The following is a 12,780-nucleotide window of genomic DNA, read 5'->3' as shown; positions in this document are numbered from 1 at the left end:
TTTAATTATTATCTAATAATTACAACTTTATTAAATTTTCAAACAAAATAAAAAAAAACATACAACTTTTTCAAATTTCTAAAAAAAAATAATGTTAAAAAGTTACATTTTAACAATATTTTAACTTTATAATATTTTTATTTAACTTTTTTCAATCTAATTTCTCAAAATCTAATAAAACATTTTAACTCAAATCACTTCACCATTATTAAGAAATTTCTTATCTCATTTCATTTCCAAACATTCCCTTAAAGTATGAGAGAAATAAAATATATAATGTGGATCTCACAATATTTATAGTTGTATGGATAACATTAAGTGCTCAATAAATCTTGTAGAATCTAATTTCTATCGTCTCTATTTTTATGATTTTTAAATTTTTTTTTTATTAAATATGTGGTATATGGATGATGAATAGAGGGATTTAATTGTTTTAAGAAGAATAAAATTTTTTTAAAAAAATTATGGTATGTGGTGTGTAGACTTATGAATAACAATGCTCTAAATTCTATATTTCAATCTGATCAAATCACTCAATTTGATTCATTAATTGGTAGTGTTTTAATTTTTATTTTTTAAAAGCATTAATTTGTTGTACATTTTGGTTTCAAGATTATAATGCGCGTCCATGGGTCAACGATGCTGTTCGTATTAACCCTATCAATTAGGTAAAGGTTTCGTGAGAAAAAAAAAAAAAAAAAGGGAAAGAAAGGAAAGAAGACTTCCCGTTGTAATCCATCTGCGGCTCAGAAGCCATAACTTCCAAACCGATTCACGGGGCATTACGTTCAACTGGGTAACTGCATTTCTCGAATTGGCCTCCACCATCGGAGGAGACCGGCCATGACTACCTCTACTGCCTCCAAGGCTCTCTCCACCCCGTTCGATTTCTCGCCCGATTTGCCGCCGAGACTCGCTCTCACCCCCGATCAGTTCGGCCGCTGCTCCGAAGCTCTAGGGTTCTTCCGGGAGAGGCTTTCTATGCCACAGACTATCAACCAGGAATTCGCTCGCTTGCTGGTTAGAAAAACTGGATTTTGTTTCTTTCCGTTGTTCAATTTATGCTTGCTTTATTGATCACAATCGATTGAATGATGTACTCTTAAAAAGGTTGGGTTTTCAAAGCCCGTTCGTTTAAATTTGTATTAGGTTTTTTTTTTGTTTATATATTTCTTTTTCGATTATAGCACTAAGTTTTACAGTCGATTTCAGGCCAGTAGGATAACCCCATCTGAGATGAGGAGAAACTGTACTGTGGCTCTTAACGGCGTCAATTTGAACAAGAACCGCTATACGGATGTCTTACCATGTATGTTATATTTGTCTCTTTTCACTCCTGAATGCTTAAGCAAGTTGAATTATTTTGCTCTTAAATGTGACTGTATACCTATGAAGCTTGAAGAAAAGCTTTTGTTACCAGATTGCTGTAATGTTGTTGATTTCAGTTGACAAGAGTAGGGTTGTTCTTAACTCATGTAAGGATTACAGACCGGCAGCAAATGGCTACATAAATGCGAGCCTTGTCATGGTATGAGCATATATAATCTGTATTTAGTTGATAAGAATATCATCCAGTTTACTCGGTTACTCCTATTGATTTATATATAATACTTTTATTTATAAAAAAAAAAAAAAAAATCGAAGGAATGGTCTCCTTGATTGACCCTTCATTGATGACTCTCAAATGTAGGCTTCTTCCTTCGAAAATGTTTCTCAATTTATTGCCACTCAAGGCCCACTACCGCATACCTATGAGGATTTTTGGGAGATGGTGATCCAGTACCGTTGCCCTGTGGTTGTGATGTTGACAAGGTTGGTGGACAATTACAAGGTATTTCAATGCATAGAGTTTAAGAAAACTTTTTAAATCCCAGTTGCTTGTAATTGGTCAAATCTTTATTATCCAACAAAATCTGGTCATGATAAATATAATGATCTAGGGACGCATTAGTTATATTATACACAGAAGAATAATACAAATTGTAGCTCCATAGAATCACTTATAAAAAGTCGAGTTCATCTTTATTGCATTGTGAGGCAACTAGTGCTCTTTGAAATTCTATTCACAATTTAGATTTGGCATGCCTTGTATTGCGGTGGATCTTTTGGTGTGTTTGAAAGGAAGCTTTAGGGGTTGTTTGGAAGATGGGATGGCTTCATCTCATCCCATCTCATCTTAGATCCTTCCCAAACATATCTATCAAAAAAACAAAAAAAAAAAAAAAAAAAAAAAAAAAAAAAAATCCTTCCCAAACATTACACACTTTTCAATTTCAAATTTTTAACTTTTTGATCTAATTAGTACCTAATCATTACAACTTTCCCAAAATTCCAAACAAAACAATTAAAACAATTCAACTTTTTCAAATCCCAAAACAAAAATAATATTAAAAAATTATGTTCTAACAATATTTTAACTTTATAATATTTTTATTCAACTTTTTCTCTCATTTCATAAAACCCCATAAAACATCATAACTCAAATCATTTCACTACTATTCACAAACATATCTATCAAAAAAAAAAAAAAAAAAAAAAAAAAAAAAAAAAAAAAAAAAAATCCTTCCCAAACATTACACACTTTTCAATTTCAAATTTTTAACTTTTTGATCTAATTAGTACCTAATCATTACAACTTTCCCAAAATTCCAAACAAAACAATTAAAACAATTCAACTTTTTCAAATCCCAAAACAAAAATAATATTAAAAAATTATGTTCTAACAATATTTTAACTTTATAATATTTTTATTCAACTTTTTCTCTCATTTCATAAAACCCCATAAAACATCATAACTCAAATCATTTCACTACTATTCACAAACCATTTTACTATTATTCACAAATTTCTCGTCTCATCTCATTCCCCAAACATCTCCTTAGTTGTCCATGGAGTGCAACATCATGGAAGAAAATCTTGTGTTGTTTGTTGTGGGATATATGGAGAGAGAGACAACTGGAGCTTTGAGGATTGTAAAAAGACGGCGGTGGACGAAAGCGCAAGCGCATGCCTCATTGAAGTAAAGCTCATATTTTTAAAATTAATATGTAATAAAAAAAACTTACAAAATACAAAAAAAAGGTTTAAAAAGGAAGATGGTAATATACATAGCCTATTAACTTAGGAGTGGTTTGGATTCAGAGATGAGTTGAGATGGTTTGTGAATAGTAGAATAAAAGTTGAATTATTTATTATATTTTGTGTGGGAATTTGTGAAAGTTGTAATGATAAGATGAGATGAGTTGATGTGGTTTTTGAATGCAAACGAGGCCTTAATTTATTTATTAGGGTAATGCAACATGAAAATCAAGTAATCAACTAATTACATAGATTTAGAAAATTTTTGTCCAACACCCTTGTGCTGTGGGTACTTAGGTTTAAGATCCTTTAATTTTTTTTTCAGAATTAATCACGTGGTATGACTTGAGTTAATTAGAAAGATCTTTATTAATTTTTTCGTATTAATGCTAATAAAAAAAATTTGGCAGCTTCACAGATTGCCACATGTCACCTTTAAAATTTAAAATAATTAATAATTTTAATAATAATAAATAAGTTTTTTATAATAAAAAACAAATTTTTATTTAAATATAACAAACTTAGAAAACCAAAAAACAAAAATACTAAAGAATTGTAGGTATTAACTTCTATGCTAACATAAGCAATTTTAGAGAGCAAATTTAGACTAGTATATCAAGTTCAAAGCATATACATCATATACAACATTATGTGGAGCTATAGCATGTGATTGATCCTTAATATCATCTAAATACTGAAAAAATATTTGTTTTCAATATTTTCTGGGTCTTCAAATGATATTTTATAATTTTTTTTTAAAAAGTTATAGAAGCGTGCTTTTTTGCTCTTTAATCTCACACAAAAAGCTCCAAAAGGCGTGTTTTTATTTTTTTTTAAAATTGATTTACTGGAGTTAGTTAATGGATCTCATATAACTTGAGAGGGAGAAGTTCTTGATCTTTAAAATGATTTCAACGAACTCCAGTTACAACCTTGATTATTTTTTTTTTGGAGTATAAACGGATGTGGCTAGCACTTTTCTTGGGTCATTACAATTGTTATCTGAGACAATTTCAACCAAAATTGTGGGGCTTAAGTCAGGCCGTAACGAAATGGGTTGATGAGGAGATAATAAGATTTGAGTAAGGGAGATTATAATACCCCAAATCTATTAGAGGGTGGTGAATGAGTTTTTGGTAGATGAGATCCTACATTGCCCAGTAAGAAGAAGTTCTTGACTTTTATTGTAATTACCCTAGAAAATTTCAAGGCACATATGAGTTTATACTTTATACTACAAAATGATTAATCAATGTTATAATTGGAACTTGGTGGAATCATTTTAAGTCGCAGAGTGTCCCCCGTTCAAGCAATGGCAGATACCATTCATGTTGCCACTTTCTCATACTAAATTTGAGGTATTACATTTATAATGGATTTGAAGGGCTTCAATAACCTAAATTAGTCATTTTAGAGTGTAAATGCAGATGCGGCTAGTAATTTTCTCTGGTTGTTACTTATAAAAAAAAAAAATTTCTCTGGTTGTTATAAATGGTATTGAAACCACATTTGCGTTTACACTCCAAAAGTAGTCAATTTTAACTTTGGAGCTCTATTCGCCGGCGATCTAGGATGTGGTTAGCCCATCCCTAGATATTGACCAATGGTAGCAAAGTTGACCTAGCAATGCAATGTGGTGTTGTGGCATTCTACTGTTATTTGGGTCCTGGCAAGAATGTTAGGGACTTTGTAGAAATATATGATATTCCAGATTATATTAAATCCCACATTGAGTGGGTGAATTGTGAAAGAGTTATATAGGTGCCAAGTTCCACGTTTGAATGTTTATTAGAATGGACTGAGTTTTATAAGTGATTATAGGATGTTCCAAATGTACTTTTGACTAGTTATTTTGGAGTACAGCGCATCCCTGAGCCGTGAAAATTAGGTCTTTTGAATAATAGTGTTATTTTGACTAGTCATTTGACTCTTCTTTAACTGTAGCTTAATTTCACTTATACATTTCTTATAACACTATTATTAATTAGATGCCTTCTGGATGTGAACTTTATGTGCAGATGGTAAAATGTGGAGATTATTTCCAGGCGGAAGATGGTCCCAGGGAATTTGGTAATATAACTATAGCTACTAAATGGATAAGAAATACAGAAACTTCGTTAGTGTTACGCCTATTGGAGGTAAACTATAATGAGGTAAGATGAGTTTGTTGAAAATAATTCTGGCATAATGTAAATGGTGCTTCTTGGGTTGTTTATGGATGCCATATGTGGGAGAAGCATGCATTCTCATCTTTGGCAAATAATCTCTGTCTACATCCCTATCTTTGCTGATCTCTTTTTGTGTCCTACTCATGAGTAACATGGGTTATCTTCAATTACTCGAGACATAAGACATCCTGATATACTTATAAAAAAAGAAAAGAAAAGAAAAAGGACATCCTGATATCAGGTGTTTCTTCAATTTGGAGGTTAAGAATAATTGAAATGAGCCAAAAGGGATTTAGATCTAGATCTTTTTAGTAGTGAGCACTAATTTAATTACTGGGAGTAGAAAGATTGGTGGATTATTGCTGTTTGTGATGTATAAGTGAACCCTCTCTTGGCTTTACAGAAGACTTTGTAGAAGAGTAGTGGCTTGAAGTCTTGAACTCTCTCCTGATTGGGCAGCCCACTTTTTAGTAATTTTTCAAAGACACCCTAGACTACTACCGGACAAGTTCCCATCGATGCTTGTGTGTGATGATAAGAATTGTGGACAAGGTGAAACAGTAGTGGAGTTCCTATAATTTTCATGGTTCTCCAGTCATGTTATGGCTAGCAAATTGAAAGCCCTGAAACTAGATTTGAAGAAATGGTACCAAGAGGTGTTTGGTCATGTTAGGAAGAGGAAGCAAAAATTTATGGAGGAACTTGGTGAGATGGATACTATTGCAGAAGAAGGAGCGTTATCTGAGTGTAAGCAATTGATAAGGGTTGAAATGTTGGTAAGCTGGAAAGGATTCTTCTCTTGGAGGAAACATGTTGGAGACAAAAATCATGCCCTGTTTGGCTGAAGGAAGGAGACAAGAATACAAAGTTCTTCCTCCAGATCACCATGTGATTGAGACTCTAGTTATTGGTGGTGCAATGTCTTCGACAACGTAAGAATTAGGGCCTATATTACAGTTTTCCACCCATCTTTATCATAAAAAGTTCTCCTAGAGACCCAAGTTAGATGGTCTTAGCTTTGATTCTATTGATGAAGAGGATGGTGCGGCTGGACTCTGGAGACTGGAGAGAGCCTTCCAAGAGGTTGAAGAACTTGAGGTAGTGAAGTCTATGAATGGTGATAAGGCCTCTAGCCTTGATGGTTTCTCATTAGCCTTTTTTTCAGACTTGTTGGGAGATTATCATAGAAGGCCGGTCGAATGTATTCTTTCAGTTCCATGTTTGAGGCAAGTTTGAGAAGAGTCTCAATGCTACTTTTTCTTTGCTCTTATTCCCAAGATTGTTAGTTAGGGCAGTGGAGATCAAGGACTTTTGTCCTATTAGTTTGGTTCGTTGCATTTATAAATTTATTGCCAAGGTTCTAGCTAATAGGCTGAAATAAGTGGTGTTGAAAATTATCTCTAGCTCACAGAATGCTTTCATCAAGTCGTGACAACTTTTAGACTTGATTCTTATAGCAAAGGAATACTTTGATAGCAGAGTTAGGTTAGGAATCCTAGGGGTGATTTGCCCACTGGATTTGGAGAAAGATGAAACGCCGCTTAGCTGGGTGGAAGTGGCTATATAAGGTGGGTGGGTTGCTTTGATAAAGAGTACTCTCTCTATCAAAGTGGCTATATAAGGAGGGCGGGCTGCTTGGATAAAGAATACTCTCTCCAATCTTCCAACCTACTTCTTGATTCATTATCCCTGTCGATGCAGCGCCAATGTCTTGAGAAACTTCAAAGTGACATGTTCTAGGGAGGAATTGGCAATAAGCTCAAGTTCCTCCTAGTCAAGTGGTCTAAGATTTGCATTTCAATTTTTCCTGGTTGCTTGGGTCTTAGGAATTTTCTCTTGTTGAATAAAGCTTTATTAGGAAAATGGTTTTGGCTGTATGCCATTAAGAGGGAGGCTCTGTGGCAAATTGGCAGTGGAAGCCAAACATGGTGGCATTTGAGGAGGATGGTGCTGAATGAGGTCAGTGGGCCTTTTGAGGTTGGGGTGTCGAAGAACATCAATAAAGGGTTGGGGATGGGGGGGACTTCTCTCGCTTTATTAGATTTAAGGTGGTTGATGGGTCTAAAGTCAGATTTTGGTACGAGGTGTGGTGCAGGGACCAGCCCTTGAAGAAAATATACATGGAATTGGATCCTATCCAAGAGATGGAACATTTTCAAAGTGCTCCCCCTTTAGTTGGCTCCTCATTTCCTTGAAAGTTTCTATATACCGCCTAGATGGGCTACAATTGGATTGATACTGGAAATCTGAAGCCCTTATTTATTTATTCTTCTTCATGAATCATGGGAGGCCTTCAAGTCTCCCTCCTCCCTTTCACCCCTATCCTTCCTTTTAGCATCATTATATAAAGCTTCCTTCCGTATGAAGTGTCTTGTGTTTTCGATGTACTTTTAGGTCCTTGTACTCATCCCATAGATGTGGTGTCCATCCTCTAAGGTGTTAGCTATACTATTTTGCTCACATGCAAACTTTGTTCAAGTATTTGGTGTTCTTATTGTCTTTTAGAATTGATGTTCCTTTGATTCGGGAATGTGTTGAAATCTGCGCTTCTCTTGTTTGTTGTTTATTTTGCAGTCAGAGGAGGCACCCATATCTGTTCTTCATGTTCAGTACCCAGAGTGGCCTGATCATGGAGTTCCAAAGGACACATTTGCTGTGCGTGAAATTTTAAAAAGAATATATAATGTGCCACCTAATCTTGGTCCCATAGTGGTCCACTGCAGGTTCAGCTCTTGTTTACATTATCTAAATTTGCCATGATGATATTGCATGAATCATAATACACTTTCGTCTGAATCTCTCTCTCTCTCTCTCTCTCTCAGTGCAGGTATTGGGAGAACTGGAACATATTGCACCATTCATAACACGATCCAAAGAATCCTTGCTGGAGACATGTCTGCTTTAGACCTTGTTAATACCATAACTATGTTTAGGTCTCAGAGAATTGGAATGGTCCAAACACAGGTATAATTGCTAATTGCTAATTTCTAATGATTGTTATTGATTTTTTTATAAGTAAAAGTAAAACTTTATTGATAGAAAAAGGCATAGCCTGAATACACAGGAAGTATACACAAAATACACCTAGCAACCACTAAGCACTAGTGATGGATACAGGTAAATTATGAAAACTATCCCATTACAAACAATGATAGAAGCCCAAGAAAAGTGTTGAAAAAGAATCTCTTCAACTCGTCCAAGGAACGCTTCCGGTCTTCGAGACACCTACCATTTCTCTCCATCCACAGACACCACATAATACAATGAAAAATCATGCCACATGCCAGGCATAACACAAAAAACCCGGCATAACACATGCCACACTAGTCCAGTTGAAGATATCATCCCACAAAAACCTGTCTACCTCACAATGTAACAGTAGATGATCTTCAACCTACCAATTTTTCTTACACAAGTAACACCAACCTATAATGATAAGATCCCATTTCCTCAGATTGTCAATGGTGAGAATTTTTCCAAGGGAAGTGTCCAACCAAAGAAAGCAATCTTGAGAGGTACCTTGCATCTCCAAATACTCTTCTAGGGAGAGTGGTTACTATGATGACAGGAAAGAGCTGTATAAGAGGATCACAACAAGAATCTTCTACTTCATTTGGAGCCCAAATCCTTATGTCCTCCACCACATTACAAGTATTCATAGCATACAATGAATCGAAAAAATAAGCAAAGCTTCCAAGTTCCAAATCCTGAGTCGCTCTCATGAAACAAACATTCCACTGGGTAGAGCCATTGGAGCAATCCAACAAATCAGCCACCATAAGCCTCTTTATCACCTGCAATCTGAAAGAGAGCGGGGAAAACACACTTAAGGGCCCTCTCCCCATACCAAACCTCATGCCAGAAATAAACACTAGAAAACCTACTAACCTCAAATCGGAAAAATTTAGAAAACCTCCCCACCCTTTACAAATAGATTTCTGCTACCCCACTCTGTATGGCGCCCAAACTTTGTTAGAACACCATTCCCCTTAGCACTCTCATACTTAGAATCAATAACAACTCTCCACAAATCCCCCCCACGCCAATGTCCTCCAGGTCATTGGCAAGTTGCAGTCTGACTGCCCTTAGTCACCAGTTGCAAATGAGGTTGGTACTTTTTTCCAGAGTCTACGTTTAGTTGAAGATGGGGGGTCTTTCCTAGGTTTTGAGTACTTTGAAAGAAGCGGACGAGTTTCTTTCAGAAGATGAAAATGGTGTAATAGAAGGTAGTGCTTCCCCACTTGTTTCAGAGGGGGGGGGGGGGGGGGCGAGGGGGGGGGTGGGGATGAGCATAGCCCTATCTATTCTATGCCTCCTAAGGGAGCAATAGGGTCTAACAAAGTGGCACAGAAAGGGTCTTCGGGGGGTGGCACACCTACAAGCAATGTTCTCGTTGATGAAACGACGACACCTTCGACGGAGGTAAAGGAACCTCCAATGGGGACAACAATAATGGACAACAACAATATAGCTGTTGAGGAGATTCGGGATTTGAATGCAGGAGATGATGGGGAGGAAATTATGGGTTTGCCATTGGTGCCTTGTGAGGAGGAATGTTTAGGGTTGGGAGTGCAGTTGGGAGCCGTGTCTGGGGAAAATGTTGTTCCCCTTGTATCGCTTCCTCCGATAAACGATATAGCAGGTTCATCATCGGATTGGGTTTTGCATAAGGTTAATGAGATTCAGCAGTGTGGGGTTTCATATGAAGGATGTGACGACTAATTTACAGCACTACTCACTGTGCTTGAGGTGGGCCACTCGCTTGAAACCAAATCAAGATTTAAAAAAGGCAAGGAGTTAAAGAGTCTTTTTTGGGCAATCAACTACGATGCTAATGGAGGTAGTTCAAGTCGAAGGAAGACTAAAGGGAGGGCATTATGAAGCCGTCCTTGGGTGGAGTAGTAGTTTTAAGGGAAACAAGGGGTTGGGGTCGTGGAGATGCGTTCTGTTCCCATTCAGGCTTGGTGTATTTTGAATAGATTTCTAATTTTCATGGGCTTATTGGTCATTAGGGGCTCTCTAGTATGGACTATGTGTTTATTTTATACGCCCAGTGTACATGGTTTCTCCTATCGATATTAATATATATAATATTTTTACTTATTAAAAAAAAAAATTCTGTCACAAGAATGTACAATAGATAAATCTGATTCTCATTGCACCCCTCCCCCTTTTCTTTCTCTTTTTTCTTAAAAACCAATGCTGAATCTTCTCTACTTCTAATACACAGTCTCTGTTAACTTTCTGTTGGCTAGGATCAATATCTTTTCTGCTATAAGGCAATCATTGACGAATTGGAAGACCTAATCTCAGAGTTCAATACTCGGAGCTCAAAATGGTAGGTATATAATTTGAACTTGTGTCTTTGCATAGATTTTTGCACTGCGTAAAATTTCTTTTAGTAAAATGAAAATTCTTTTTCGTTTATTTTGTTTTAGTGTAGACCTTTTACTGTATCATGCTTTGTAGGATAATTTATTAATCCAGATGTCTTTTACTTTATGCTTTGGCAGCTAGGTCGATAATCGTTTCTCATCCATACTACCAATGGTCAATAAGGTTGAGAGAAGTCCAGCTGCCTGCATATTTCTTCAAAGTTGAATAAACAAGGGATTCACTATGCTTCTTCCTGGAAGTTTTTGTTATTCAGCAGCTGGATCTGGTTCCTTATGCTGAACAACTAATATCTCCTCAAATCCAGCTGAAGTTCGGAATGATTCATATGGCCTCTATTTCAAGTTCTCATGATTCCTCGCAGTTAATTAGAAAAATGAACAGACTTACAGCCATTGCAGGCTTCGGGGCATTAATGACAGTTTGAAGTTTCTGTTTTCTGTTAAGGCCGGTAAGTCGATTGTGAATGCTGAGTTACAGTCATAAATACTAAAAATGATTTGCAAAGTTCTCTTTGTTGACGATGATCATTGTTAATTGAACTATATAGTTTCTGTCTTGAGTTCAATTCTTTGACTTTCTTGTTACCAGGAGCTTTGTGCATATAGATTACTAGCTCAGGTGATATTCTCAACCTACCTGATAGAAAAGATGGAGAGTAATTCTTATATCTAATATTTCTGCATTATTTCAATATATTAGATATTGTTTTCTTTGGTTCACATTTCAAGGAGGTTCGTGCTTAACACGAAATTATTTACTTTTGTGCATTACTATTTACTTGTGAGAAATTATATTTGCAATCGAGCTAGATACATGAGTAATGAGAGATTATTTAGGCAGAATCTTTTGAGATCTTAAGGGATTTTTTTTTTTTTTTTTAATTTGCTCTATTTTATTCTTTCAATTTTACCTTTGAGAAGTTCTTAATTTCTCTGTCTATGAGATCACTCTACTATTATTTAATATTTTATCATTACTTTTTACTTACTTTTTACTACTATTCAATATTTTATCATTAATTTTTTTACCACTTTTTCATTATTATTTTACATATCATCTAAAATTACCTCACTACCCAAACGTAGCCTTAGTATCTAACTTGTGAATTCACAAAGCGTTAATCAAACTTCACTTTTCAGATGAGTTATTTTATTTTCAAGTCGTTGTTAGAACATGCCATTAACATCACTTAAATGGATAGATTTGTTTTGTAAAATTCAAATTTTTAATTTTTAATTTTTAATTTTTTCAAATCAAATTATATCATTTAAACACTTAATTTGTTGTGTTATCCATACCAGCTTATAAATTGAATTTTTCTTTTCAGATTTGCCTCGGTTCTAGCTAGCAAATGTATTTGCTTACATACAATTTCAAACTAATTTATTCTTGTTATTCCTGGAACCTGTAAAGTTCTCGCAGCTCATTGTTGTTGCAAATTTTTATTTTTTGTATTTTTTTGAAATGTTTTTCCTTAATTCATGTACATTTTTTTTCGATTCATTTGGTTTATAAGTCTTAGTTCTTTTTATCTTATATATACTTCAACTATTGACTTAGGCTACGTTTGGATTCAGAAAGCGTTTCATCTCATTTTATCATTATAATTTTTTCAAATTTTCATACAAAATATAATAAACAATTCAACTTTTTTAAATCTTAAAACAATAATAATATTAAAAAATAATATTCTAACAATATTTTTTTTCAACTTTTATCTTTCATAAAAAATCATTTCATTTCTGAATCCAAATAAGCCTTAATCATATTGTTTCCTAAAATCTCAGCATCGAGTCAGCTTATTTTGCAAGACCTAGAATAAGACTGATTATGACCCACAAAAGAGAGAGAGGTGGTTGGCAATAACAAATATAGTTCAATGGTGTAATCAAGTCAACCTCACACTGTCAATGGAGTTAGAGCTGAGCGGTGTTTATGAATAGTAGTGAGTTGAGATGGTTGAGTGAGTTTTGTGGGATTTACTTAAAATGAGTTTAAAGTGTATTTGAATGTTAAGATGAATTTATATATTTATGGGAAGTTGTAAAATAATTGAAGCCAATGAAACCAATATGATGCTCTAGCAAGAGTTTTTGAAGCCAAGTTGGATAAATTATTGCATGATCTAACCCATCAA

At 34.9% G+C, this 12,780-nt stretch overlaps 1 protein-coding gene across 8 annotated transcripts; it reads left to right on the top strand.

The window, feature by feature from the left end:
* Nucleotides 1–611: 611 nt before the first annotated feature.
* LOC121244618 (protein-tyrosine-phosphatase PTP1) lies at nt 612–11,482 on the top strand. 8 transcript variants are annotated; one of them, XR_005936460.1, is made up of 10 exons: nt 613–1,020; nt 1,213–1,309; nt 1,446–1,528; nt 1,691–1,831; nt 5,097–5,231; nt 7,821–7,969; nt 8,069–8,210; nt 10,502–10,584; nt 10,760–11,091; nt 11,232–11,482. XR_005936460.1 is itself a non-coding variant. In XM_041142773.1 (10 exons), the coding sequence occupies exons 1-9, from the start codon at nt 844–846 to the stop codon at nt 10,761–10,763; spliced, it is 1,011 nt and encodes a 336-aa protein (XP_040998707.1). In that variant the 5' UTR covers nt 613–843; the 3' UTR covers nt 10,764–10,806; nt 10,900–11,202. The 8 variants fall into 8 exon arrangements, 6 of the variants coding, with proteins under 6 accessions (XP_040998707.1, XP_040998705.1, XP_040998709.1 ...); XM_041142773.1 differs by lacking the exon at nt 11,232–11,482 and having other exon boundaries at nt 10,760–10,806; nt 10,900–11,202; XM_041142771.1 differs by lacking the exon at nt 11,232–11,482 and having other exon boundaries at nt 10,760–10,806; nt 10,897–11,202.
* Nucleotides 11,483–12,780: the final 1,298 nt, after the last annotated feature.

Source organism: Juglans microcarpa x Juglans regia, chromosome 8S, assembly GCF_004785595.1.
Source record: "Juglans microcarpa x Juglans regia isolate MS1-56 chromosome 8S, Jm3101_v1.0, whole genome shotgun sequence".
Taxonomy (NCBI): Eukaryota; Viridiplantae; Streptophyta; class Magnoliopsida; order Fagales; family Juglandaceae; genus Juglans; species Juglans microcarpa x Juglans regia.
Note: the sequence above shows the minus strand (reverse complement) of the source record. Positions and strands in the feature narration are given on the sequence as shown.